This window comes from Rhamphochromis longiceps, linkage group LG23 (genome assembly GCF_057381845.1).
Source record: "Rhamphochromis longiceps isolate RC_006_pf linkage group LG23, R_longiceps_female_GT1.1, whole genome shotgun sequence".
Classification (NCBI taxonomy): Eukaryota; Metazoa; Chordata; class Actinopteri; order Cichliformes; family Cichlidae; genus Rhamphochromis; species Rhamphochromis longiceps.
In genome coordinates this window covers 9,819,509-9,847,124 of record NC_140578.1, presented here as the reverse complement: position 1 = coordinate 9,847,124, position 27,616 = coordinate 9,819,509, and the positions used below count along the sequence as shown (strand labels likewise).

Sequence of the window (27,616 nt, the reverse complement as noted above, 5' to 3'; positions counted from 1 at the left end):
CCCTCTGTGATGACCTCTCAGTATGGCGTCGGCCCTGTTAACCCCAGCAGTTTGGACCCGTGACACTCTCACACCAAACAAGGGTTCACTTCCTGGTCACATGACACTTTGGAAAAGTGTCAGTGCTTCCCTGAACGTAGTAGCGAAGCTGGTGCTTCACAACTGGACTTTCTGTGTGGAGCCCACAAGCATGACTCAGAGCTAGGTTCATCTCGCTATTCAGAAAGAAACTGTGATGTCGCCGCATCTCGCCCCAGGATCAAAAGTGAGTTTAGCCTCACATAACAGAAGATCTCATGTTTAGTATGATGTAGAATTTATTTGTTGTTGTTGTTACAAAATTTGTCCTCTGCTCTGCTACCATTAATCTCAGAGGTTTTCTTTAACGAGACGCCCAGCAGCAGAAGATCTGCTTCAGCTGAGAGGAGGGAAAACCTTTGAAATCATGCTTGCTGATGAAAACGTCTGAATGATGTTAATGAGCAGACACGTTCCATCAGTGTGCAGCAGCAGCCTTCACCAGTTCACATTCACCTTCGTCAGCAGGAAGCGTGACCGGGGCGGGGGAGGACAGCTGGGAGAACAGCTGCTGCCATTCTCAGCTTTTTACTGAAAATTTAAGTTCAATCAGCTGACAGCAAGCAGCTGCTGTGTTACAGTGGAAGGTTTGATGGTGGCTTGATGGCTTTCTACATGCTCACTTGCTGTAAACGTCTTTATCGTAAAACAATTCAAATCACGAGCCAGAGAAATGTTTCTGCTCATGCTCGTTATGTTTAAATAAAGTTTTTTTTCCCAGCAGGTTGCTTAAATAAAGTTTTCCAGGGTTTAAGTTAGAAGACCAGCTGCTCCTGGTTGAAGCCAGATGTTTCTGTTGTGGTAGATGTTTCAGTGGGCGATGGTCTGGACTATTCAGGTCAGTTATGGAGTCATGCTACTGAAGTCTGAGCTCATTGTATGAAATCAGAGAGATTGTAAATTAATCATACGGGGCCTGGATGGTAGACTTTGCTCTTAAACCTGCAGATGTGCTTCAGCCTCATGGAGTCCTCACAGATGTCCAGTTACGCCTCCCATGTGCACTAATGCATGCTTTGAGCTGTGAGCTTGATGGTCCCTCTCCTCTTTAGCCCAGAGGATGGCATCCACAAACAGTAACTCATCTTCTGATTGGTCAGAGAGAAGCTTCTTCTCTGTTTGGACCTTTTCTTCTTCTTCTTCTTTATCTCCTAGTGGGTTTTGTCTGGATGTTTTTGTGCTGTTGCTTTTTCTTGCTGTGAAACAAATTGCAGAGCAGCTCATTTCCATGCCATTCGTTCTGTTGTTTATCTTCATCTGTCCATCAGGGAGCAGAGGCTGGTGTAAAGCAGCAGCAGCAGCTGATGTCAGCGTGCAGAACGTGGAGAAGTCAGAGAGCGACGGCAGACAGACGGCTGGATAATCCTCTCTGATCAAAGACTTTCTAAAGAGTAAAGAGATGTTTGTGTTTGTGGAGGTTTTCACTTCATCCGTGAACAGCAGCTCAAAGCCACACTGGATTTATTTCACACTGAGACACAACAGCAACACAAACCGACTCACAGAGAGGAAACACAAGCCATCAAAGTGCGGCAAGATTTCACTCTGCAGAGGAACAACAGCAAGCTGCAGCGCTGCTCTGATGCAACGCAGAAGAAATGAAGAGTTCAGACAACCAGAAGCACAGTCAGGCGGACGGATACAGCACAAACACTGGCACAGGTTCAAGGTCATTCAGCAAAAGACAGTTAGATGACCATCATGTTCACAGACAACAGAAACAAACCTGCACAAATGAGACACACAAGGGGGACGGAGGCAGAAATTACATCAAAATAATCAAGTGAGAGGGGATAAATCACCCCTACAGAGACATTCTGTCACAGAAACTGTAGAATTAAAGCTTCGTCGTCCGTCTTTGATTGAACAGCAGGAGCTCATGTCAGTGCCTAAGTCTATTGCAGCATAACTAAGGTAGGATTCAGGATCACCTGATCCAGCTTTATCTATATGCTTTATCAAAAAGGAAAGTTTCAAGCCTCATCTTAAAAGCAGAGATAGTGTCTGTCTCCTGAATCCAAACTGGATTCAGGATCACCTGATCCAGCTTTATCTATATGCTTTATCAAAAAGGAAAGTTTCAAGCCTCATCTTAAAAGCAGAGATAGTGTCTGTCTCCTGAATCCAAACTGGAAGCTGGTTCCCGGGAAGAGGGGCCTCCCATTCTACTTTTAAATGCTCTCGGAACAACAAGTAATTCTGCAGTGTGAGAGCAAGGAGCTCCATATGATCACCTCCCGCTGAGCTCATCACTCCATCGCAGCATCTTCATCCTAGCCCCTGAGTTTTTCTCTTCCATCTAAATAACGCACTTTATTGAGCATCCCGTCATCATCACACCATTGATCGCAAATAAAATGACTTCATTTATGGCATGCTGCCACCAAAGTGCCACAACACAGTGCTCCTGTGGTATGACTGACTTCTCAAAGGTCAAAAGTCCACACATATTTAAAAATTCAGAAAGAACGTCTTTCTGTGACCTTCAGGTTCTGATACCTTCCACCCACACAATCTCAGATTAACCCAGCACATCGTTGGCTGTGGTGAGGAACTGTGTCGCCCACATGGTGCCTCGCGGTGTTTCCTCTTATTTCATAGACGTGTAGTTGATTTTACATGTGTGGACCCAGAGCAGAAAAAGTGCTGAGTGCTCAGCGATTTTGAGTCCTCAGCTTCTCCAGTTTACATCACCAATGATATCACAAACACGCCACGTGGTAAAGGCACAATATGAAGGCTGCTCTGCAGACAGAGCGAGGACAGCGAGCGGATTAGCGGGCAAGTTATAAGACCAAGGACCCGCGAGGACCATTGGGGACCCAAAACACCACAACAAGACACTCAGAGCGCTGACCAGTGCGTGCGCACACACACACACACACACACACACACACACACACACACACACACACACACACACACACACACACACACACACACACACACTCCCGTTCCTCTGACTGGATTATTTGAGTCTTTACTTGTGTCACCGTTTCTGTCTTCATGTTTCACACTCTGCTTCAGGAATTCAGCTTCGAGCTCCTGATGAATCTGGGACTCACTGAACTGAATTAAATGCTCTTTAGCAGCTGCAGAACGAGGCGTTCGAGTGTCAGCAAGGTCATTAATAAAGGTGAGTTAAGGTGTTAGCTTCACCTGCTCAGTGTTTGTGTTTGTAACATCAACATAGATGAAAAATCATCATAATCGTCTAATCAAGCAGCATGTAGGCTTCAGGCTGTTTCCTGTTTACACTTCAATAATGATCGCATAATGAAAACATAATTAAACTGAAACCAGGGGCCTAAAAACAACATATGGGGAGAAGGAAGTCTGCGTCTTCTGATTGCACCCTGTACACCTCCACGTCTTCTTCCAGGAAAGAAACGACCTTGAAATCAGATGAAAATGGAAAAGCATGTGTTCTGAGAGTGTGTTATGATTCAATTTGTGTGTGTGTGATCCTGTGGGAATTAATAAGTAAGTCTCATCTGTAACATACAGTCTCACACTGAATGTAGATATTTTTACTGTCTGTTATCTGGTGGAATGTTTCTCACCAATGTTTGAGAGCCTGAAGGCAGCTCAGGGCTCCGAGTGTGTGTGTGTGTGTGTGTGTGTGTGTGTGTGTGTACTGTAATCATCTCTGAATGAAGCCGCATCTAAACTGAATTTATTACAAACGAGTAGTTCCTGTTTGTCCCACAGGACCTGAATGCATCATCACTGCCAGTGGTGGTGGTCCAGAGTGTGTTTGTATGTCTGTGCCAGCTGGTGTAGGATCAGTCTGATATGTTATCAGCAGTCTGTTTATCAGCCTACAGAGTGCCACGCGTCAGCAGCTAATTATCACCTCGTTAAGCTTCCTAACGAGGGAGCCCTAATGAGATTCTGGACTGCGTCCGGCAGCTCCGGCTGTCCCCGTCTATCATATGTGAACATGTTTCTGCTTCGCTGATAATATTGTGCACTCTGTACCTGGCAGCACGAAGGACATTTATGTGTGACTTGGTAACACAAATACAACTGATGGCAGGTCAAAGGTCACAAAGAGCCCAGCAGGTTGATGTCAGAGAGTCACAGTCAGACTCTTCCCAGCATTCTCAGTTTTCCTGTCACTAATGAAAACATGTGACTGTGGCGGTAACCCTTCACTGTACCACTGATGTTTCCTACAAGGGGAGCTCAAAAAGACTTTTTACACAAAATAAAAGAATAAACTTTATTTGAAACTTTATTAATTCAGTCTGAAGACGTCAGCTGGTATTTCCATTTAAAAAAGAAACAGAACAAATTCAGCTAAATAGCGTTTTTTCTATGCGAATAGAATATGAGTTTATGAGAGTTACAGATGACCTCGTTCTGTTTTCAATCACATTTTAGAGAAACTCAAAGCAAACTTCAGCCACAACTTTGCACCTTCAAAGGTTCAAGGAGAAGAGCACCAGCCTAATGAAGTTTAGGCTTCATTTCCTCTCCTGGACCCGAGTTCGTAGACCAAAGATTTGTGGCTGCACAATGTTTCCATACTGCTGTACTAAACCCAGTAATCAGATTACAGTTACTAATCCCAGCAATCAGATTAATGTGACTACACACAGTAACCAAATTAAGGTAATAAAACAGAAAAATGACCTGATGAACATTTCGATGCCTCAGTTCATGTAGCGGTAGGAATGAACAGCTTTTCAGGGGTGACAATTACTTCTAATTTAATTAATTAGAAGTAAGAGATGACTTCTTAGAAAGCCCTTGAAAATGTGAGTCAGTGTCATCTCCTTCAGTTGGAGCACAGCTCATCACCATAGAAACAGGAAGCTTGAACTCCTAAACACAGAGTCTTGATATTTCCTGTCATCACATTTTTCAGAAACCACATTTCTCCCCTTCTGGCTGCCCCTCCCTGCTCCCGCTGGAGGTCTCTTCCTATTGAAAGGGCTTCTTCCTCCCCACCGTCTCTGAGTGCTGCTCACAGGGATCCTCTGTGTTGAGATTTTCCCTCCAACATTGCAGTGATCATAACCATGAAGTGCAGTGAGATGACTGTTACCGTGAACTCAAACTGTATAAATAAAGTCAAACTAAAATGAAAATCTTATTTGGATCAGTCAAAATTTTTTCCAGCAGCGGTAAAATTGAACTCTACCCACTGAGTGTCAGAAGGGAAGGCTCCTCTGTGACACAGGGAGGAAAAGAAAGCGCCGTTATGGTTTCAGTTTGTTTCTGCTGTCAGAGGACCAAACAGCTCTTTAACTCTGAAGGTCACAGTTTGCTGATCCAAAGTTTATCTAGCTGCAGCCTCAGAGAACGCTAAAAGGTGAATAACCAGGTTTAATCCACCCGTTACAGCCGCGCACCTTCTGATGAGATCAGCTGATGTGTCGGCGCTCTGAGCTGTCAAACGGTTTAGAGAAATCTTTCAGGTAGTTTGTGTTAAAAAGTCTCAGGGGCCAAATCTCATCTTTACTCTGCAATGCTCAGACGAGACGTTTGATACGAGCGCCGCTGACTTTCAGTGTTTCATCAGCAATTCCTGCCAGCTCATTGGTCCCCGCAGAGCTCTAAGCTGAAGTATTTTTAGTCAGGATGTCTCAGTTAGGTGTTTGCATTCAAACCTCACAGGTGAAATGAAACCAGTCAGACCTGCTGAGGTCAAACAAAGAGACGAGTGAGGCATGATGGGAAACTAATCTGCTGCTGCTCGTCTTCAGAGGGATTAAAAGATTCAGTTATTTCACCGTCAAGCTGAATTTAACCCTGAAAACATCAGATTTACAAACAATCATCAGCACACTCACTGAGCCACATCCGCGGCTTCTAAACTCACCTGGCCTTACCTGTCACACAGCAGTCTCACACACAGCTCAGGTTAAAGGACAAATTCACTGTTTCCTCTTCATAAGTCAAGTGGATTCAGAACAGAGCTCTCATGTGACCAGGAGCATATGTTCATTCATATGTTACAGCTGAGTGACAGGAAGTGACCACAGGAAGTAATCTTTGAATAAACTGTTTCACCCCAGACCTCATTCAGATTATTTTAATGCAGTTAAAAATCTGTATTTAAGGACAGTGGTTTCAGAAACCTGGTGAACCTCTTTCAAATGCTCAGGATGAGCAGGCGTTACACTTGTCACGTCACACACTGATCCTATTACCCACTGCACACCGTGCTGTGACCTCAGCACGAGAAATGACTCGGAAGGAAGGACAAACAAGTGTTCATCAGACAGTTTCTAGTTCACACCTGGGGGAAATCCCTTCATTTACCTGCATGCAACAAAGGCTGCTCAAACATGTTTGGTTGTAAATCACTGTAAAACAGTAGTACACATCATCCCTTTGCTGAATTTTTCTGTTTTTACAGGTGACTCCAGCAAAACAGCCTGAAAATGACGAGCTTATAAAGCACACCTGAGTGATTGTTCTTGGACGTTACACAGCTGTTAATAACGTGGTCCTTGTGAAGCAGACTGCAAACATTTTCCTGCTCCTGGATGTGATTCGGCTGTGTTAGGTGGAGTGAGCTTCAAACTGCAGCAGCTGAATTCACACTCTCCTTGTCTTTGTCTCTGTCCACACTTGGAGCGTGGGCCCACGTCAGCTGATAAAAGGAGTCCCCAAATGTTTAAAGCACTGCAGCACGTGCTGCCCTTCATAACTTTAATCTGATTGCAAAGAAAACTCAAGCCCATTCATATTTTCACAGGTTTCAGGCACCCCACTGCCTCAGTGACAGATCATGAAGAAGCTGTTGCTGAGCGTGCTGACCGAGTTGACCCGATCAGAGACGTCTGCTGTGCAAACATCAAACAGAATCTCCCATGTTCCTCCGAGTCTCTGAGCAGATGCTGGCACTCCTTCAGAGAATCTCTGAGATCAACAAACAGCAGCAGGACGAACCAGAAACATGAGAAAAACAATGTGTTTGTAACCAATCAGAGGGGTCAGAGACATGGGGCTTTCTGCATGCCGTACACAGAGGGGAACAGCATGCACTGGCACAAGGAACACAGTAAAAACTGATCCAAAAAAGCAGTCCTCAGTCGAACCTAGATCGATGCAATCCAGCATGGTGAAGGACATCAGAGGACCGTCATGACCCAGACATTTATTAGAAATCAGTTAATGATCAGGACTAAACTCCTAAACATTCACAATTTCGCTCAAGTGATTGGACCTATAGGGCTTCGGAGTTGACGTCACGCCGCAATGCATTGTGGGAGCGCGGCGGCATTTTCGGGGTCTACGAATCAAATCAAACACACTGTGTTGGAACGACGATTACAAGATGCTTAAAAGCAGCTTAAAAGAGAATGGACTGTATAGAGACCGATTGCGTCCAGAGGCGAAGCGGCGGTACTTGCAGAAAATAGCGTGCATTGGAAATGTGGACCCGTATGAAATACGGCCGTGGAGTAGAAACCCTGAAGACCAACCGCTATTGACGTAGCCTGATATATTTCATACCTTATCTGTGGAGTCAGCGCGTACAAGTCGTCATTCAATCAAAGGTAAGTCAGCTCGAGTACAGCGAGTGAAATGCGTTTGATTTCCCTGCAAACATTGATTACTGCAGCATAAATTCATTCATGAGGGGAAATTACAGTGAGAACATGTGGAGACTGTTAGGTGGATAACATAGTGAGTTCAGTGCATTGATGAGACACTGTCCTGAAGGATTTAGTTATTCTCTATGGTTAAAGAAATTGCAATGATTTATTAATGTTTATTATAAATAATTCTAATTATACATCTTGCTTCCATATTTGTATCTTGTGTCACTAAAAATACTTTTTATTTTAGTTTTATACATTGATTAATGACCTGCAGAATCTCCTTAACATATTAAGTGATTCATAATTGTCACTTTATGCTTTCTCCATCTCTAAAGTGATGACATCCTTGCATTACATACTTTAGGTTCATTTTCTGCAGGCAGGTTTCTGACAGAACAGACAGATTTAGACTATAACATGCAGCGTTCTATAGATGGACACATAAAGAAATGAAAAATTACATGTATGTGCTAACTTTCTTGACACTTTGTTACATTTATGATAAAGTAGATTAAACACATTTGTGTCGGCCTTGGCTCATAGTTCTTGTCTTTAAATGAACTTTGTCTGTGTGTGTTTCAGGTGCTGCACTCTAAGACTGAATGAACCAGCATTGCAGCCATGGGTCACTGTGAGCATCACAGGGAAGGTTGAAGCCGCCCGCTGCACCTGTATGGCCGGAGTCACGGAGACCTGCACCCACGTCGCTGCTCTTCTGTCTAAAGTAGACGGAACAGTGTTGATCCGTGGCACAAGGACTGTTACAGATGAACCTGCATACTGGGTTTTGCCTGGTAATAATACCAAGATACACCCAGAGGTTGGCCATAAGATAGACGACTTCTCTTCAGCTGCCCAAAAAAAGGCTCTTGATCAAAACATAAACAGACCATCTGTAGTGACAGGTAAAAGGAGCCGTCCTCAAAAAAGAAAAACCCCACCTGCTACTGTGGAGGAGTTGTCACTGCTATAATGCCATCATGTTTTATCTAGGGGTCTAGATGTATGCCTGTAGTGCACTGCTGTGTAAATAATTTGCATTTACTGAATATGTACTGACTGAGTCCCACTGTTCAAAAGTTGAATAAAGAAACTAAATTATTTTGCCTTTTTTTTTTTTATTAAAACCACCTTATAGAGCATCACATCAGTAACAGTGTAGAATCCATGTCATTTACAGTTTACAAATGACAAAATGTTTACACCAAATCATGAGTGTTTACATGATATCACCCACTACTAACATTACTTTATTTACTGTATCTTTTGAAAAAATAACAGCACAAGACTTAAGAACATTTAACAGGAGCAGGTTTCATTCTTCTCTGGTTTTATTATCACACTGTTCACCAAACGCAGCAAACCTTCACCATCTTATCCAGAAGGGTCACCTCTTCACCCTCACATGGAAGAAGTAATCTGATTGGCATGGTGGTTTGTTTGAAGCAGGTCCCTCGTGTAGCGCTGGAAACCAGTCATGATGTTTCATCCATTTCATCGGCTGGTTTGCTGCAATAATGCCAAATAATTAGCAACTCTATAAATAGACGGTAGTTCTGCAAAATCACTCAGTAGGATGTTTGTTCTAATTTGCTATGAGCTCAGAGCGCATCGAAAATGAAACTAATAGGCTATAAAGAGAGATATGAACATATTTAGAACTTACCGGAATGAAAATGTCTGGAGCACCAACAGATATTTGGAGATGGAAGAGAGCTGCACGTCAGCTCATCTCACAGCTGCTATCCAGGCTAGACGCCTTCGTTTGGTAACATCGATACACGAGCTGCCTCATGTCGCTTCCAGGTTGGGAAAGCATAAAAAGACAATCCAACCTTATTCCCGTGCCGGTCGTAAGATCGAACATTGCAGCCGAGCACACAGCAAGTACGAACCATGGCTATGCTATCGCTCCTAGCTTAGACCCCCAAAATGGTGAATCGGGCCAAAATCCTTTCCACGCCCACCCCCGTGACATCACGCTCCGAAGCCCTTGTCGGATCAATAAAGGACAGATTAATTTGATTAAGTATGAGTTTGAACCACGTCAATGTGTGTGTGTGTGTGTCTGTGTGTAAGTCTGTCTGTACCTGTGCCTGCACTTATACCTGCACCTGCATCGTGCGTGTGTGTGTAAGTCTGTCTGTACCTGTACCTGCACTTATACCTGCACCTTTACGTGCACCTGCACTTGTAGCTGTACTTGCAACTCCAGGCCCACCCCTGGTATAGGTAATCCAACACAGCTGATTCAAATGGCTAAATTACTTCCTCAACATGTCCTGACGTTCTCCAGAGGCTTGGTAACAAACTAATCATATGATTCAGGTGTGTTGACCCAGGGCGATATCTAAAACCTGCCGGACACTGGCCCTCGTGTCCTGGAAATTGCCCACCCCTGACCTATACCTATACTTGTGCCTACACCTGTACTGTACCTGCACCTGTACTTACCTGGACCTGTACCTATACCTGTACCCGTACTTGTACCTCCACCTGCTGCTGGCTCACCTCTCCTCCCCCTTCTCCCCACATCGTGACAATGAACTACAAGCAGACCCTCCTACAAACTCTCATCAGCCCTTACCGTAAGGTGAAAACCTTCATTTCACACTGAGGTCACAGAGGAGAACAGCCCAATCACATCCTCCTTTATTATAATTTCGAGATCTCTGACGTCAAAACCGAGCTGAGCTCCAGTCTACAACGAGAACCTCTGAAAAGACTTCAGACAGCTCAAACACCAACAGGTGGTGCTATCAGGTTGAGCATCGCTATGAATTATGGGACACCATGATCTCTTTTAATTTCTTAAGGATGCTGCAGTGTCTCCACTGCTAAAAGAGGCAAATAAGGACTGAAGCTCATTTCCAAGATGATGATGGTGCGAGACAAAAACGGGTTCTGGTAGAACACCTGAGTCACAGGATTAAACCTGAATGATGAAGGCTGCTGTGTGTGTCTGTGTGTCTGAGTGTGTCTGAGTGTGTGTGAGTGTGTCTGTATGTGTCTGTGTGCGTCTGTGTGTATAAGTCTGAGTCTGTGTGTGTGTGTGTGTGTGTGTGTCTCTCTCTGTCTCTGCCTGTGTGTGTGTGTGTGTTGGTCTGAGTAGGTTTGTGTGTCTGTGTGTGTGAGTGTGTGTGTGTTGTGTGTCTGAGCAAGTGTGTGTGTCTGTTTATGTGTGTGTGTGTGTGTGTGTGTGTGTTGGTCTGAGTAGGTTTGTGTGTGTGTGTGTGTGTGTGTGTGTCTGAGTTTGTGTGTCTCTGTGTGTGTGTGTGTGTCTCTGCGTGTGCCTGAATATGTGTGTCTGAGTGTGTGTGTGTGTGTGTGTGTGTGTGTGTGTGTGTGTCTGTGTGTGTGTGTGTGTGTCTCTGCGTGTGCCTGAATATGTGTGTCTGAGTGTGTGTGTGTGTGTGTGTGTGTGTGTCTGAGTTTGTGTGTCTCTGTGTGTGTCTCTGTGTGTCTCTGCGTGTGCCTGAATATGTGTGTGTGTGTCTCTGCGTGTGCCTGAATATGTGTGTGTGTGTCTCTGCGTGTGCCTGAATATGTGTGTGTGTGTGTGTGTGTGTGTGTGTCTGTGTGTCTCTGCGTGTGCCTGAATATGTGTCTGTGTGTCTCTGCGTGTGCCTGAATATGTGTGTGTGTGTGTGTGTGTGTGTGTGTGTGTGTGTGTCTGAGTTTGCAGCTTTAACCGGATTGTTTTCAGCGTTACAAAATGAAAATCTCTGCTCAGTTAATCCCATCACCACAGTTAGGCTTTTACTCTGAAACCCTCCCACAGGAAGTGCTGCATCCTCTACTAAATAAAATCACATTGATAAAATTTTATATTTTCATAAAGACTAAAAACCTGCTAATTGTTTCAGAATAGTCAGTCAGGGAAGAAAGAACATGAACCCTTTGATGTTACTGCCTCGGTTCAGCTGATTGATCAGTTAGCTGTCTAGAATAAAACTAATCAATAATCAACAAAAATGATGGTTAATTTCCACACAGCTGAGCTGAACACAGCTCAGTTAACAGCATGTGGTGGACTTTGAGCTTTGGTCTTGTGTGATAGGCTGTCAGAAGTACAGGGGCGGATCAGGAGAAATTTTCTTAGGGTGGCATGAAAATCAAAGCCTTTGTCTCACAGGTGTTACATCCTGTTACATCATTATATATATGAGGTTAAAATACATAAAATACAGTAAGTACACACATGTCTCATGGAAATATTGTCTATAACTTTGTTTTCTTTGGCCCAGATAATTAAAGATTGCAGTTACAGTGGGGCAAAAAAGTATTTAGTCAGCCACCGATTGTGCAAGTTCCCCCACCTAAAATGATGACAGAGGTCAGTAATTTGCACCAGAGGTACACTTCAACTGTGAGAGACAGAATGTGAAAAAAAAAATCCATGAATCCACATGGTAGGATTTGTAAAGAATTTATTCGTAAATTAGGGTGGAAAATAAGTATTTGGTCAATAACAAAAATACAACTCAATACTTTGTAACATAACCTTTGTTGGCAATAACAGAGGTCAAACGTTTACTATAGGTCTTTACCAGGTTTGCACACACAGTAGCTGGTATTTTGGCCCATTCCTCCATGCAGATCTTCTCGAGAGCAGTGATGTTTTGGGGCTGTCGCCGAGCAACACGGACTTTCAACTCCCGCCACAGATTTTCTATGGGGTTGAGGTCTGGAGACTGGCCAGGCCACTCCAGGACTTTCAAATGCTTCTTACGGAGCCACTCCTTTGTTGCCCGGGCGGTGTGTTTTGGATCATTGTCATGTTGGAAGACCCAGCCTCGTTTCATCTTCAAAGTTCTCACTGATGGAAGGAGGTTTTGGCTCAAAATCTCACGATACATGGCCCCATTCATTCTGTCCTTAACACGGATCAGTCGTCCTGTCCCCTTGGCAGAAAAACAGCCCCATAGCATGATGTTTCCACCCCCATGCTTCACAGTAGGTATGGTGTTCTTGGGATGCAACTCAGTATTCTTCTTCCTCCAAACACGACGAGTTGAGTTTATACCAAAAAGTTCTACTTTGGTTTCATCTGACCACATGACATTCTCCCAATCCTCTGCTGTATCATCCATGTGCTCTGTGGCAAACTTCAGACGGGCCTGGACATGCACTGGCTTCAGCAGCAGAACACGTCTGGCACTGCGGGATTTGATTCCCTGCCGTTGTAGTGTGTTACTGATGGTGACCTTTGTTACTTTGGTCCCAGCTCTCTGCAGGTCATTCACCAGGTCCCCCCGTGTGGTTCTGGGATCTTTGCTCACCGTTCTCATGATCATTTTGACCCCACGGGATGAGATCTTGCGTGGAGCCCCAGATCGAGGGAGATTATCAGTGGTCTTGTATGTCTTCCATTTTCTGATGATTGCTCCCACAGTTGATTTTTTCACACCAAGCTGCTTGCCTATTGTAGATTCACTCTTCCCAGTGTGGTGCAGCTCTACAATACTTTTCCTGGTGTCCTTCGAAAGCTCTTTGGTCTTGGCCATGGCGGAGTTTGGAGTCTGACTGTTTGAGGCTGTGGACAGGTGTCTTTTATACAGATGGTGAGTTCAAACAGGTGCCATTCATACAGGTAACGAGTGGGGGACAGAAAAGCTTCTTACAGAAGACGTTACAGGTCTGTGAGAGCCAGAGATTTTCCTTGTTTGAGGTGACCAAATACTTATTTTCCACCCTAATTTACGAATAAATTCCTTACAAATCCTACCATGTGAATTCATGGATTTTTTTTCACATTCTGTCTCTCACAGTTGAAGTGTACCTCTGGTGCAAATTACTGACCTCTGTCATCATTTTAAGTGGGGGAACTTGCACAATCGGTGGCTGACTAAATACTTTTTTGCCCCACTGTACATAAAACATGTGAATTTTGATATTATGTACTGTATAGCCTGGATGATAAGTAAGCATGCAGCCCAATAAGTTTAAAATCCAGAACCTACAAAACGCAAGGTGGTTCATTTACAAACACACAGGTCTAACTATTTTTTTTAAATTACAAATAATTAAATTGTTACGTACTTAAATTTACACAAAATGCCAGAAATCTGCACTGTCATGAAACACTTTTCACAAAACATTGAAACCTAATTTGTCATGATTTATCGGGTTAAGTCTCTGGGTTCCAGGATATAACTGCCCATTGCTGACTACAATTTGAGTTTATCTTTATAATTGACCCCTAAAAGGTGGAAAACCTTGCCTTGCTTGGTATCATTCTTTTCAGTACAATCTCATTCGTCTGAATTTACAGTTATCTTTTCATTTTGACATACTGTATTAACCCAACTGATCTGAAATCACACAAAATCAAGTCGGCAAAAATTTAACATTTTTCACTGTAAATCTACAGAAGTGTTTAGTGAATTATTTTCATAACTTGAAATGCAAATATAAATTGTACATTTTAAAAACCTATGCACAAATGTTGTACACAATAAAGTTATATATTATGTATTTGCCTAAAATCGCAGCCGCTGCATCAGGCGTTTTTTCTACAACCATTTATAAATACCAAAACTAAAATGAGAGAACAATCAGGAGTCACAATAAGATGCCACACAAAGAGAGAGGAGAACACTACAGGTCTGAAACCTGCAGGCCTGACAGCAGGAGGTGTATCACTTCTGTTTCCCACCTGGAGACAGCGTTTACACTGCAGTCTGCATATGAAGGGTTTTTGGCACCAACTGTGACATTCAGGACTCGCCTCTGTTCTGACACACAAAACAAAACAACAACAACACACTAACTGTACACTCCAAACACGCTACACATCACAAATCTGTCACATCTCAAAACTCGCTGTCGATATTGCTCCCTCTCACTCTCTTTCATCACCATCACTCTGAAAAATTTCCCCTCTTCATAAATAACCAAATCCCACGTGTTGCTGTGTCATTTCTATTGGTCGATGTGGTACACTTTTCCACGAAAGGGTGGCATTTTTTTCCTTTTCTTTTTTCCCTGCTGCCCTTAGAAAATCCTGTTTTTACTGTTTCTTCCTGCACAAAACATGACGCTAGTATTCAGAAAATTATATATTTTTTATTAGAACTCTGGTTTTAGTGGCCTAAAAGTAAAACGTAAAAATTGGCATGTAGTTTGAAGTCCAACTTTCAACACAAGCTGAAATAAAGACTCAGCGTGGCTGCAGCTTGTAGCTATGTCAGCTTAAATTGGTCACGTGATTTGGCAACGCAGCATGTCTGTGGACCCCAGACGGTTACTACATTCCATTTCCAGAGTGTAACAATTAGCCACCTGTGCTGAAATCTGAAATGCCCATAGTTTTGATTCAAAATGTGCTCTAGCGCAATCATAAGCATCGGTTGCTACTGACTTCAAGAAATAAAGCCAGTTCAGGCTAGGGGCTGGACCATTTTTTAGTGGTGGTAGTTTTAGAATTTATATTCAATGTTAATTGTAACCAGGCTCAAAGTGGTAATGCTACCTTATTTTAATAAATAGCATTGTCATATGCAAAACTTGGGTGGCATGAGATTATTTTAGGGTGGCATATGCCACCCCATGCCACCCTGTAGATCCACCCCTGCTGAAGTTTAATTCAATTAGCAGTGACATGCACAGTGCCTCCGCACACTTACTGATATCAACGCCACACCTGGAGAACAGAACAGGAAGTCCAGCATCTCTGTTTAAAAGACGTTTCTCTGCTTTGTATCAACATTGATGCGGCTCAGGCTTCAGACTTACAGTGACGCTCCACCCACAACAGAGGCCAAAGCATCATCTGCTCGTGAGCTGAAGTTTAACGCAAGGACCTCTCGTGGTTGTGAAGATGATGAAACATCATCTTCATGGAAACCAGAATTAAATAATACTTTAGATGTGACTGTGTCAGCACCAAGGTGCCACCACTGTCACCTTTAGATGGGCAGGACTAATTTCCAAAGTCTTCATCAAACCAACTTCTCCTGAAACATCCACGGAAAACATTCTGTCTCTCTTAACTGATCAGTCAGTTCACTGATAAATCTGATCGGTCCAGTCTCGACTTGCAGGAACTTCTCCTCACATCAGACCAGCTTTGATTTTTCTCATCCAACCTGTTACACACCTGAGCTCCACCTAACCTGAGCTTCTGTTAATCAGCCTCAGATGGTTTCTCTGCTACTCCCTTTCTGTTCCCCCATGTTCTCCTCCCTGTTCTCTGTTCTCCTCCACATTCTCATCCCTGTTCTTCAGTTGTTGAAGCTTCAAAGTGAATCCATGAGAGCAAATAAGCAAACGCACACATACGCGCAAGCGCAGTTCCCCCCCGACACACCTCCAGACGTCACACAGGTCAAGGTCAAACCGGGGACTCGGACCGGGTGGTTCCGGGCGGTTCCGAAACACTTGCCCAGGGTCCAGGTGCGGGCTCGCGCAGGCGCAGCTCTTACCTGCGTGCGGAGCGGCTCTCCGTGCTGGAGGACGCTGATGAAGGGGATCTCCAGGGAGGAGGCGGTGAGGTCCACCTGTAGCAGCTCCTCGCGGCTCTGCGGGAACGCGAGCACGGCGGACACTCCCTGCACCACCACGCCCTGGCACGCGCAGCGGAGCAGCGACTCGGGGTCCGCGGCGGTCAGCTGCCGGGGCACGAGCTCCAGGCTCAGGTTGTAGGGCAGGAAGTTCACACGCTCCGGGTCCCGCTCCAGCTCCCGGTCCCGGCTCACCGCGGCCGCCGCGCGGCTCAGCGCCGCCTGGACCTGTACGCGCGCCGCCCGCTGCGCCGGCAGGAGCGCACCGACGCGCACGGAGTGACCGATCTGCGCCAGGAGGCGGCACGGCTGCGGGTGGAGGAGGCACGGCGGTACGAGGAGGAGCTGCAGGAGGAGGAAGGCTCGGAGAGTCCGGAGGCAGGAGGAGGAGGAGGAGGAGGTGAGAGACATCCTGCCGCGCGCTCAGCATCGCTCCTCCGCTGACTCCTGCTGCTCCGACAAACACGAGAGGAGGCTGCTGCTCCTCCTGCTGCTCACAGGAGACTGAGGGAGGAGCAGACTAAGGAGCGGAGGGGAGGGGGGAGCGCTGTCCCAGAAACAGGAGGTGCAGAGGAGAAGAGAGAGAGGGAGGGAGGGAGAGGAGAAGCAGAGGAAGAAATGAAAAGGGGGAGGTCAAAGAGACAGAGGAGGTGGTGAGTGAAGAGAAGAGGAGCAGATTCAGTTTGTTTATTTATTTATTTTACCAACTTGTTTTATTTACTTAATTTTATTCAGTTGTCTCCATTGATGATCATTTTAATTCTTTTTTTGTTTGTTGGTGGCTTTGATGATAATCTTCTCTGACCTTCACAATAAAAGAGGCTCCTGATCACAATTTTTCCTGTTGTTATCAGAGATCCATAAAGCCTCCCTCCTTCTCCTGTTTGTATTAATCACAGGTGTATTCATCGGTATTTATTATTGGGCATCTGGAGGAGCAGAAGCAGCTGCTGCAGATGTTTTATTGAAGTTTTGAAGGACGATAAGGTCGGGAACAGGAAGCTGCTGCCGAGGCTTTCTGAGGAGAATCCAGCTCGATTCGTCATCCTCCGAACATCACAGCTGAGAGCTGGGCCGTTACATAACACACACACACACACACACACACACACACACACACACACACACACAGTGTTAATATTCCATTTGAAATCTGTGCGAGAAAGTGGAGCAACAATCAGGAAATAAAAACTGACCTGAAATCATTTTTTTCCTGAGCATTTGGAGCTCTGCGTGTTTTTAATGAAAACCTCCAATCAGCTTTTATCTGTACTCTCCTGAAAACAAATGAAATCATTTTCATTACTGAGTGAGAAGGAAGAGGAAGGCAGGGCGATGCCCAGCGAGGGAAAAACTAACTGATAACTGGAAACAAAGACAAAAAATCTATCAAAGTAGAACAAAATTCTAATTTATTTATTGTGAAACATTAAATCTGAAAAATGATGAGCTGACAGGTGCCAGGAAAAAAAAAGACAGGAAGGGTGAGCATCACTGCTCACAGCAACTTCAATCAGCTCACTGACTGGTTACTATAAACAGCTGACTTACCACCTGTAGATGTACACTTTTCCAAACAGGTAGGTGTATGTGAGTGCACCAAACCAGGTGAGCAGCCAAAAACAGAGACAATAGTTCCACATTAATTACAGTTGTGTGAGTTCTGACAGGTATGTGTGATCTAGCAGGTGTGTGAGGTCAAACATGTGTGTGCGGTCAAGCAGTGAAGTCAGCGACATGCAGAGACACCCCACCTGACTTGCTGCTTAAAGAAGGAGCAGCAACCACTCAGACAGAGACTTGAACATAAGATGTACTGCTTCTGTGAGCTTTCTCCTCAGGTCTCAACTCTTAACCAATGACCACGGGCGGCAGGCGGCCTCTCCAACTTTTTCGGTCTGTGGTGTTCCAGGGCCTCACACAATGGTCCTTTTTAGGAGGAACTCCTCATTTCTAAATGAACACAAACACACCTTAATTCAGAACCGAAGAAACCAAAAGATCGCATGTAAATACCTAAAAATACTAACTGCTGCTAGTTACAGTTTGTTTAGCTGAAACTCGTCTTTCCTCTGAACAGATGTTTAGGGGCCAAGGGTCGTCGCCCACAGAGACCAGGTTAGGTCCCAGACATTCAGTCCATCACAAGCAGAACCATCTAGTTCCAGCGTCGCTCCGTACAGGCATCTGAAAATCAGCGCTTCTCTTGGCTGATATGACAGCTGGTCCAGTTTCAGGCTCTGGTTTCTTAGGTTATCCTCTAATGTATTTATCACACCACATATGTCAATCAGCAGTATTATTCACTCTTGTTGGGTCTTGCTTCAATCAAAGTTCCTCACCACCTCCTCAAAGTTCACATCTCCATTAGTTTGTCACCTGAACATTAGATGGTCACTTTCTCTCCTCTCGGTCTCTTTTGTTCTTTAATTGTGTGCAGCAAGATAATTGGTTCATATGTTCCCTGTTCAGCTCCTGATTGCTTCTTTGGGAGAAGGTGAAGGAATAACAACCTCCTTACTGTTAATGTTAAATATTTCTATTCAAGATCCAGACTTCAGGCCAATTTTCAGAAAAATACCTGGAAAAGTTCCTCATGGTTTTGATAGACAGTAGATGAAGCTCCATTTTGAGCTGTTTCACAGATTTCAACTGGAAAACAAAACATTTAAAGAACATCATAGCTGCTCCATTTAGAGAAAAACAAGAGGTCGACAGATGGACAGGATTACAGTCTTTGGTTTGTTTCAATTTTTACTTACTTTAGTTTAGCTGGAGCAGAACCTGGCAGCTGCCCACCACAGACCTGGAGTTGCTTTTCCGCTGCGCGTGCCAGGGCATGGTGGTGCAGGGAGTGTCCGCCATGCTCGCTGAATTCACTTTGCCTTTTCTGTGTGGAGTTTGTATGTTCTCCCCGTGTTTGCATAGGTTCTCTCCGGGTACTCCAGCTTTCTCCCAACTGTCCAAAGACATGCAGTTAGTGGGGTTGGTTTCGTTTCGTTTTTACATTATACATGTTTCCCTTAAGCAGTATGGTTAGAAAGCATAGCATACATTTTCACTGCTATGCAAATGACACCCAACTTTATCTATCCATGAAGCCAGATAACACACACCAATAAGTTAGAGCAGGGGTCTCAAACTTAAATGAGCCGTGGGCCACTGCTGGCACTGTCGTCTCACTGGAGGGCCACTTTAGTGTTCAAGTAGTACAAAAAACCCCAACCAAACAAGAAAAGACCCACAAATGTTTCCTAAAATGTAGTTGTTTTTTGTTTTGTTTTTTAAATTTCAAATATTGTATAACAAGATAAACCTCTTAACTAACTGAAGCCTTTCATCGAACTGCCAAATAACGAAATTGGTTCTCTCTTTCTGGCCGGACACGTGGCAGCACTTCTGCTATCATTTTGTTCGTATTTAACCAAATAAAAAGGCAGACATAAGTGTACATATTAGTTTTTGACTCTCTCTCACTGAACTAACACAGCCAATCCCTGGCATGTTTGTACTCTCTGCTCTTATTGCCTTCATATTAAATAAGTTTTTGCTTTTTAAAGAATTATTTTAACATTGCACTCAACAACAAACAAATCCCCCCTAACAAAAAAAAGTCACTTCAAGGGCCAAACTGCATTATATATTTTCACATCAATATAAGGTCTGTAAGTAATGTGACGTGGGCAGGAAGTGGCCCGCGGGCCACCAGTTTGAGACCCCTGTCTTACAGACATAAAAAGCTGGATGACCTGCAATTTCCTGCTTCTAAATTTATATAAAGCATGTTATTGTACTCGGCCCGCTCTCTGTGGTCTCTCTGTCCTTCTTCTCCTTGCTGTTTCTCCCTGATCCTGGTTCTGTTGGAGGTTTTTTCCTGTTAAAGGGGAATTTTTCTTTCCCAAGGGTAGCAGCTGCTCACGAGTGTTGTCTGATTTCTTAGGTGTCTCTCCCAGATATTGTGCTTTACCTTACAGAATATAATGAGTGTTTTTTGAAGTGAAGTTCTATAAATAAAATGAACTAAATTTAAGAAGAGGTCAATCATCAGGTTCACCCGCTCTCAGCTGACTCAAGGTGTTAAACTGATGGTGTCATCTGATGGTTTCATCATAGCAAACAGTGAAGATGCTTCATCTTAATCACTTTGACGCTGAACCCGACTCCTTGAGTGGCATTTTAACTTTAGACCGATTTAGACCGGAGTTCTTTCTGCAGATGTTTAGACATGAGAGGCGAGACTCGGGGCAGGATCGACACATGAATCAGATGTTAATCAGTTGCAATCAGCTGATGGAGGCTGAACTCTGACAGCGTCACAGCTGCAGAGAAGATCAGAGGTGACTGGAAGCATCAGTAGCAGCTTTCAGAAAGCTGAAACGTGATATGTCTGTGTGGTGCTGAGGAAGAAGAGCTTAAGAAGAGGAGGACATTTCCGGCTGAACTTTCTGTTTCGTTTCTTGATAAAGCATTCGTGGCATTTTCAGACCTTTCAGTCTGTGAGCTTACTTTTCCTGTGGAGTCACCTGACTGCAGGCAAATCTGCACTGACCCAGCATGTCTCCTCCTGCTCCTGGGTTTGATGCTCCTGTGCAGTCGAAGCTTTGGGCAGAATGTTAAAGTGTTTGGTGACATTTAAAGAAAACAGCGTAGCAGAGAAGGCGCTAATGTGGAGATTTAGGACGTTTTTTGTGATCACATCCTGAGTCTGCAGACTGATCAAGATGAAGAGTACAGGTTACAGAAGTCTTCTTCAGTGAATGATGTCACATAGGTTGATATGTGTTACTGATTCTGATGTTTGGCAATCCATTCCAATCAAAATGCTTCAAATGTGAAAGTTAAACTGAAATAATTATGCAGACTTCAGTGATGTCAGAGTCAATTAATGACCTTTATGGAAAAGCAAAATGTTTTAGAGGTTTTCCAGTCTGGTTTGAAATCCTTACATAGCACTGAATCAGCCCTTTAAAAGGTTTTAATTACATATTATTAGCTACTGACGACTATGTTGTTCTTGTGCTTTTAGATTTGACAGCTGCGTTTGAGACACTGGATCATGCCATTTTACTATCTCGTTTGGAGCAGTGGGTGGGCATTAGGGGCACAGCACTGGAGTGGTTTAGGTCCTACTTGGCAGAACAAACTTTTTGTGTCAGTCTCTGCGACTGTCACACAGCGGAAATTTGTGTTTTTATGTTTTATCAATCTGTGTATTGGTACATAGTGTTGATTTTATTTGCATGATTTTATAGTGATATTTATACTGCATGTTTGTTTGTTGATATTTATACTGCATGGTTTTATCCTCATATTTATATTTGTGTTAATGTTGTACCATGTTCCTTTAACCCACTGTGGACTAAACAGATAATTGTAGGCACCTGTGAGGTGGGGGCGTTCCCCAAGGTGGCCTATCAGCCACCAGGTTGACCTGTTAAAGGGGATGGTGAGCGCAGAGACAAAAGGAGAGAGGAGTGACGCACGAAGGGTGAGGAGGAGAAAAAGGAACGCGTGCAACCCCGCACGTGTGTGGAACGAACTGCTGCCTGACTGTGGGGCGCTGCGAGTTGTTCGGCGATCCAGTCCTAACGGCAGGAACGGCAACAGTGGGTGGCGATGGCTGCAATGCACGACAGGGCAGGGATGCCCCTCTGCCTGCATCTGACGGTGAGACGAGGGAGGCCGTGTTCAGGTGTGGAGTGGGGCGGGACTGTACGGCGACGCGCTGTCAGGAGGAGACAGGTCTGCGATAGGAGCCCCCTCCCTGGTCTGTTGCTGACGAGTTTTACCATACTGGAAGAGAAGTTCCTCTCCTGTCTCTTTCATATAAGAACCATTCGCCCAGGTGTGGCTGGATTGTGGGATTATGGGACTATGGGAGGGTAATTTTAGCATATGGAAAACATTCATTTAGCCTTGTTTTAATATTGTATAGTTATTTCTGCCGGCAGGGTTTTTAGCGGGTTGCAACACTATTTTTATTGTATACGGGGAATTTTATCTTGTATTTGTGACTCTGGCTGTGTTTTTTTTATGGAAATAAATGGTGTTTGAAGCCAGCTGAGTTTCTGTGCCCTGAGCGCTGACCCGCCCACTCCCCTTTCTGCTTGTATGTATACAGACGTGGTGGTAAAGATTTAGGTCCACCAGTTTAGCGGCTACACGACCATCTGTCGTCCTCTGTTCCTCTCTTGTGTGGTGTCCCACAGGGCTCAGTTCTAGGCCCCCTCCTCATTTCTTTGTATGTGCTCCCTCTTAGTTTTATACTGAGAAAACACGGTAATGCATTTCACTTTTATGCTGATGACTGTCAGATCTATGTCCGTTTAAAGAAATAAGGTACATTTCTGTACAGCCATTACTTCAGTGTCTGGATGACATTAAGGCTTGGATGTCTCTTAACTGTTTAAAATTCAATGACAAAAAGCCTGAGGTGATGATTTTTGGTAGCCCTACTGAGACCCCAAATCTGTATTTAGATTCCTTGGCCCAGCTGTCACAAACCTGGGGGTCAAAGTGGAGTCTGAACTGAAGCTTGACAGCCAGATTAAGGCCGTCATAAAATCAAGCTTCTTTCAGCTCAGGCAGTTGGCAAAAATAAAGCCAATTCTTTCAAGGCAGCACTTTGAGACAGTTATCCACGCTTTTGTTAGCACTCGGCTTAATTACTGTTATGCACATTATATTGGGGTCAGTGCTTCATACATTGCTCATCTACAGAGGGTGCAAAATGCTGCAGCCTGTCTTTTAACTGCCACTTGAAAGTTTGAACACATTCCCCCTATTTTAGCTTCACTTCACTGGCTGCCCATTCCTTTTTAGATTTTAAATTCTTTTATTCGCTTTTAAAGCCCTCCATGGCCTAGCCCCATCTTATCTCTGTGAGCTGCTACAGCCTTATACACCCACCCGCTCTCTCAGGTCAGCTGATCAGCTGAATGTACCCAGGACTGAGCGTAAACTTTAGCTGCTCCCAAACTGTGGAGCTTTAGAGATGAGGCAGGCCTCTTCTCTGCCTGTTTTTAAATCACTTCTGAAAACCCATATCTTCACCCTGGCCTTTGACACCCTGTGAGATGTTGGTTTTTGTTTTTATTTTATTTATTTATTTTTAGTTGATTCTATGTTATGTTTTTTTTTTTTTTTAAATATAGGACTGTTTTAAATTTAATTTGTATGTATTATGTGTTTTGTTTTTGTTGCTGTTTCATTTTATCTATTGTTCTTAACTTATTTAATGTACAGCACTTTGGTTCTGTACTGGCTATTTTAAAGTGCTTTATAAATAAAGTTGGATTGGCTTGAATCTGACATTTCCAGTAAAAACTGAAGAACATTGATCATCTTCACCAACATGCTGGGCTAATTTTTATTAATCAAAGTGAAATGTTAAACAGCATGATGAAAACCATTATAATCACTGATCAGGTTTCTAATATAATTGATTGTATTTATGTATTTCATGTATGGAACAAAGTAAAAGTTGCTAAATGTCTCACCCTTCATTTTAGCTTCAAGTGTTCCTGATCAGGTGCCAAAGACCAGTTTGGTTTGATAGAACCGCTGACACTCTGATCCCTTTGCAGTTAAAGTGCTAGGTGCCATCATGCGAACATCCAAAGATCTCTCAAACCCCAACAGCTGGATGCTGGATAGATTTCAATCACTAATGTTCTTCTTTACAGGCTGAGGACATCTGACTGATTGGATGGTGAAACAGGAAACAAATCCACCAATGACCGGCACAGAAAGAAGATCTGAGTCTGGATTAGATGCTGTGGAGAGATCTGAAATAGGAAAACATGCAAGAAAACTCTCAAACATCTATAACTGAGACAGGTCAACATGTTCAGCCAGATGTGTGAGGATATGCCCCTAATGCAGGAGGAGGAGGAACAGCTTCTAATGCAGTGTCTGTGAAGGGTTTCAGTCATCCAGGACATAGTCTAAGAAGCTTGAAAATAAAAGTGTCTGGACTTTTTTAAGTTTCTTGAAGACATTTCATTCGGAAGCTTGTTCAGTTCTAAAATCAAATGGTGGAGAGTCTCAGATTTTAAGCCCTAGTGGGAGGATCGTTGACCCACTATTGATTATGTGCTTCATCGCATGAGCCAAGGTGTAAAAAAGGGTGTGGCTCATTATCAGTGGAAGTTTTGGGTGAAACCATGTGTAGGTGGCAGACAAAGGACAGAGAAGTATGAAAGAGGAGTGAAAGAAGTAGGGCTGGGTATCATCACTGATTTCTATAATCGGTTCGGTTCCGATTCACAAGGTCCAGAGTCAATTCAATTTTGACCCAGACAGTAGAAATATTATAATTCTGATCATTTATCAGTACATATCCATATATGTATCTATGTATAAAAACAAAGCTGACACTTGTAAGACTTTGTCAGAGGTGTGAGCATCACAGCAGATGTATTTGTGTCAAAGTAACTGAGGATAACTGAGAAACAGAAAAACATGAAGGATATTTTCCTGGCCTGGCATTTTATAGCAGAGAACCACCCTAAAAATATTCTGCAGTAGATCAAAAACTGAAGAAAATATGAATCAACATATGGAAATTACCTTACCTGCTGCTGAAGTGAAGCAGAGCAAAGTTACAGAGGTTTTATTAGAGGCACAGCTAAGCAATCACTTGTAAAAGGTTCAATTTCTGAGGCTTTTATGTCAGAAGTTGACAGCACTGAACACAACAGTAGACTGGTGCGTAATTAAGCAGTGAATAATGCAGAAAACTGAGATTTTTGATGGTAAACTGGTCTCTGAGTACACTGAGAGAGAGAGAGAGAGAGAGCTGTACAGGAACTGTGATTTTATTGTGGTGGAAGCAAAACAGCCAAAGTAAGAGGGAATTAATGACGATGTTTATCAAACGTGAAGGGTAGTTTTGATCTTCTTTTGCTGCTGGTTCGGTGAATTTTGGCCAGAGTGGCATCTATGAGATGTCTGCGTACGTGCCGTTGGGTGAACGATCCGCACTTTGTGTTTACATCTTTGTAAGCTTTCACCGTAGATTCTGGTGTTTATGGCAAAAATACATTTATATTAAAAAATTGATTCAGGATTCAATGAATTGATATCGCGTTATTTAAGCTAAAATAGATTTGAATCGGAAAATCGATTTTTTAAAACCCAGCCCTAAAAAAAGAAGCTATCTATATCCACTGTCAACAACCATCTTTGAACAGAGGGCGGGGCTTATGACACCAACTGTCAGCCATATACAATCCAGTTTTGAGATCCTTCCCAGGCACGTTAACACCCACTCACATATTGTGTCAGTTGATCTTAATAGGTCACATGATAGGGTGAGGCAAGGTCTCACAACTCTCAGATTAAATGTCTTCATCCTCCTTCTACTGCAGTGTTTACACACAGGAACATCACATCATTATACCTGAATGAAAAATAAATAAATAAATGTTTGTAAAATGATTTTACCTCGTCTGTGCACACCAAGGCAGTCACACTTGTTTCCTCAGATCCTCTAAAAAAAGGCACAACACGGCAGGAAGTGATAAAAGAAAAAATTACTGCAGGATTTCAGATTTTCTCAGCCTTCATCTTAGCAGCTGTCAAACAATTTCCAACCAATCGGAGGTGTCGACTGCAGACATTCAGTGTTTGGTTTTAATATGATTTTGTGATGATCTGAAGTTTAAAGTGAGCTTGAGAAAAATAATCAGGTTGCTGAATATTTGAACCTGATATTTGATCATTTTTCATCATTTGTTTGTGGCTCACACGAACTTCTGTCTACAAAAACACACTCTTAATAAAATATGTTTGTTTTTTTTAATTTGCAAAATGGCCATATTTGGAAGAGACGGTGGATTTATTAGCTAATGTGAGCTACTTTCAAACAGACTCACTGCTCAGCAGCATCCAGTCAAAATCCTTGAATTTCACTGTGCACCTAAACTGGAGCTCAGACGTCTTGGAGAGTCTGCTCGTACAATTAACAACATTATTATTATTGTGGTCAGATAGCAGCATTAAAAATGCTACATGCAGAGATTTCAGGTTATGGTACCCTGCTGTGGACACTTCTGCTGAATGTGACACTGACAACTAAAACACTATTAAAGTCCTCTAAACATTTACCTATTAATCGATTAATTTAGCCTAGTATGAAAGGGCACGAGGGACCTCTCCATCAGCAGAAAAAGCTGTAAACGTATGGGAAGTACTAATTGTATGCCTCCTTCAAGCTGTCCAGTGGACTGGAGTCTTTGCCGGGCTGATTCTGTCCTCCGGGCCTTATGTTTGGCACCCTTGCTGATGTAATCCACTAATTCTCACAGTCTTTAACAGAGATGTTCAGCTCAGCCTCTCTCCAAATATCTTTTATACCGGTCATGTGACCAGTAAAACTGATACTGGGTTTTCTTTGTCCTTGGACTTGTTTAAATAAATCAATCCCTTATCGGGCTCTGGATTGTAGTTTGAGCAAAGACAACATGTAAAAAAAGGTTTTTGTGGTTTTCCTGTTTGAACTGACAGTTTTCTTCCACCTTCACATGACCTTTAATCTCCGACTTTAATCCAGTTTTCAATTTTTATAATGTGTTTTTTCCCCTCATGTTAGTTTATATTTATAGTTTGACATCTGGGCTCTTTTTATGTGAACACCTGTCACTGCTGGTTTAAATAAAGGTTGAAAGGCTCAAATGCAGCGTGCCAGTTTAACTATGAACACAAATGAAATGTTTGAATACAGTTTGTTGATATTCAAATCTTCACTTTAAAAAAGAGAGTAGTAAAAACATGAGATTATAAAACAAGTTAAACTGTGTCACATCTTCAAACACCTGATTACAGGAAGGAAAACACGCCTGTCTCCTACTGAAAACACAAAAACATTTACTTTCTGGGGTTTCCTTGTCTGGACGATTGTGTTTTTGTGTGTTGATGTGTGTACAAAGTAATTCACCTGGAAAAGCTGCTGCACACCTTTGTACAGATGTGGACAAAGTGGAACCTGAAATTTAATTCTTCTCTGGTTTTCAGGACCTGGACCCTGATCCAGGAAGCTGGATCAGCTAAAACTCTGAGTTTCTTAAGCCTGACTCTCCATCTTTGTAACGGAGAGCTCTGGAAATGTAATCTGATTACATTTACTGCAGATTCCCCATTTACATCCCTGTGATCAGTCATTTATCAGGCTGATCAGTGAATGATTATTGGTCACTATGATGGACAAATGTTGGATCTTCGTGTGAATATCTCAGTAAAAATGGATAGCTGAAATGACTTTCTAAACCAGACGAGTTTAACGAAGCAGCTGCTGAAAGTAACAAGTGTAATCTAAAGGTAATCTGATTACATTTCGTGTTCACAGACAGATCCACCCATGTCAATGACTGTTAAACAACATTTTAAAGGTTCAAAGTCTGGAAGTCACCTGAATCGGTCTCGGCACGTGACCCAAAATCACCCAGAAGGAATAGTAGGCTCACACACAGG

At 43.3% G+C, this 27,616-nt stretch overlaps 1 protein-coding gene across 1 annotated transcript in view; it reads right to left on the bottom strand.

Moving 5' to 3' along the window:
- grin3bb (glutamate receptor, ionotropic, N-methyl-D-aspartate 3Bb) overlaps positions 1–16,555 on the bottom strand; it is a 65,564-nt gene extending 49,009 nt beyond the window's left edge. Inside the window, exon 1 of the mRNA XM_085398124.1 lies at positions 16,067–16,555. Within this exon, the coding sequence (XP_085254250.1) occupies positions 16,067–16,555 (489 nt within the window). The remainder of the gene's footprint in view (positions 1–16,066) is intronic.
- Positions 16,556–27,616: the final 11,061 nt, after the last annotated feature.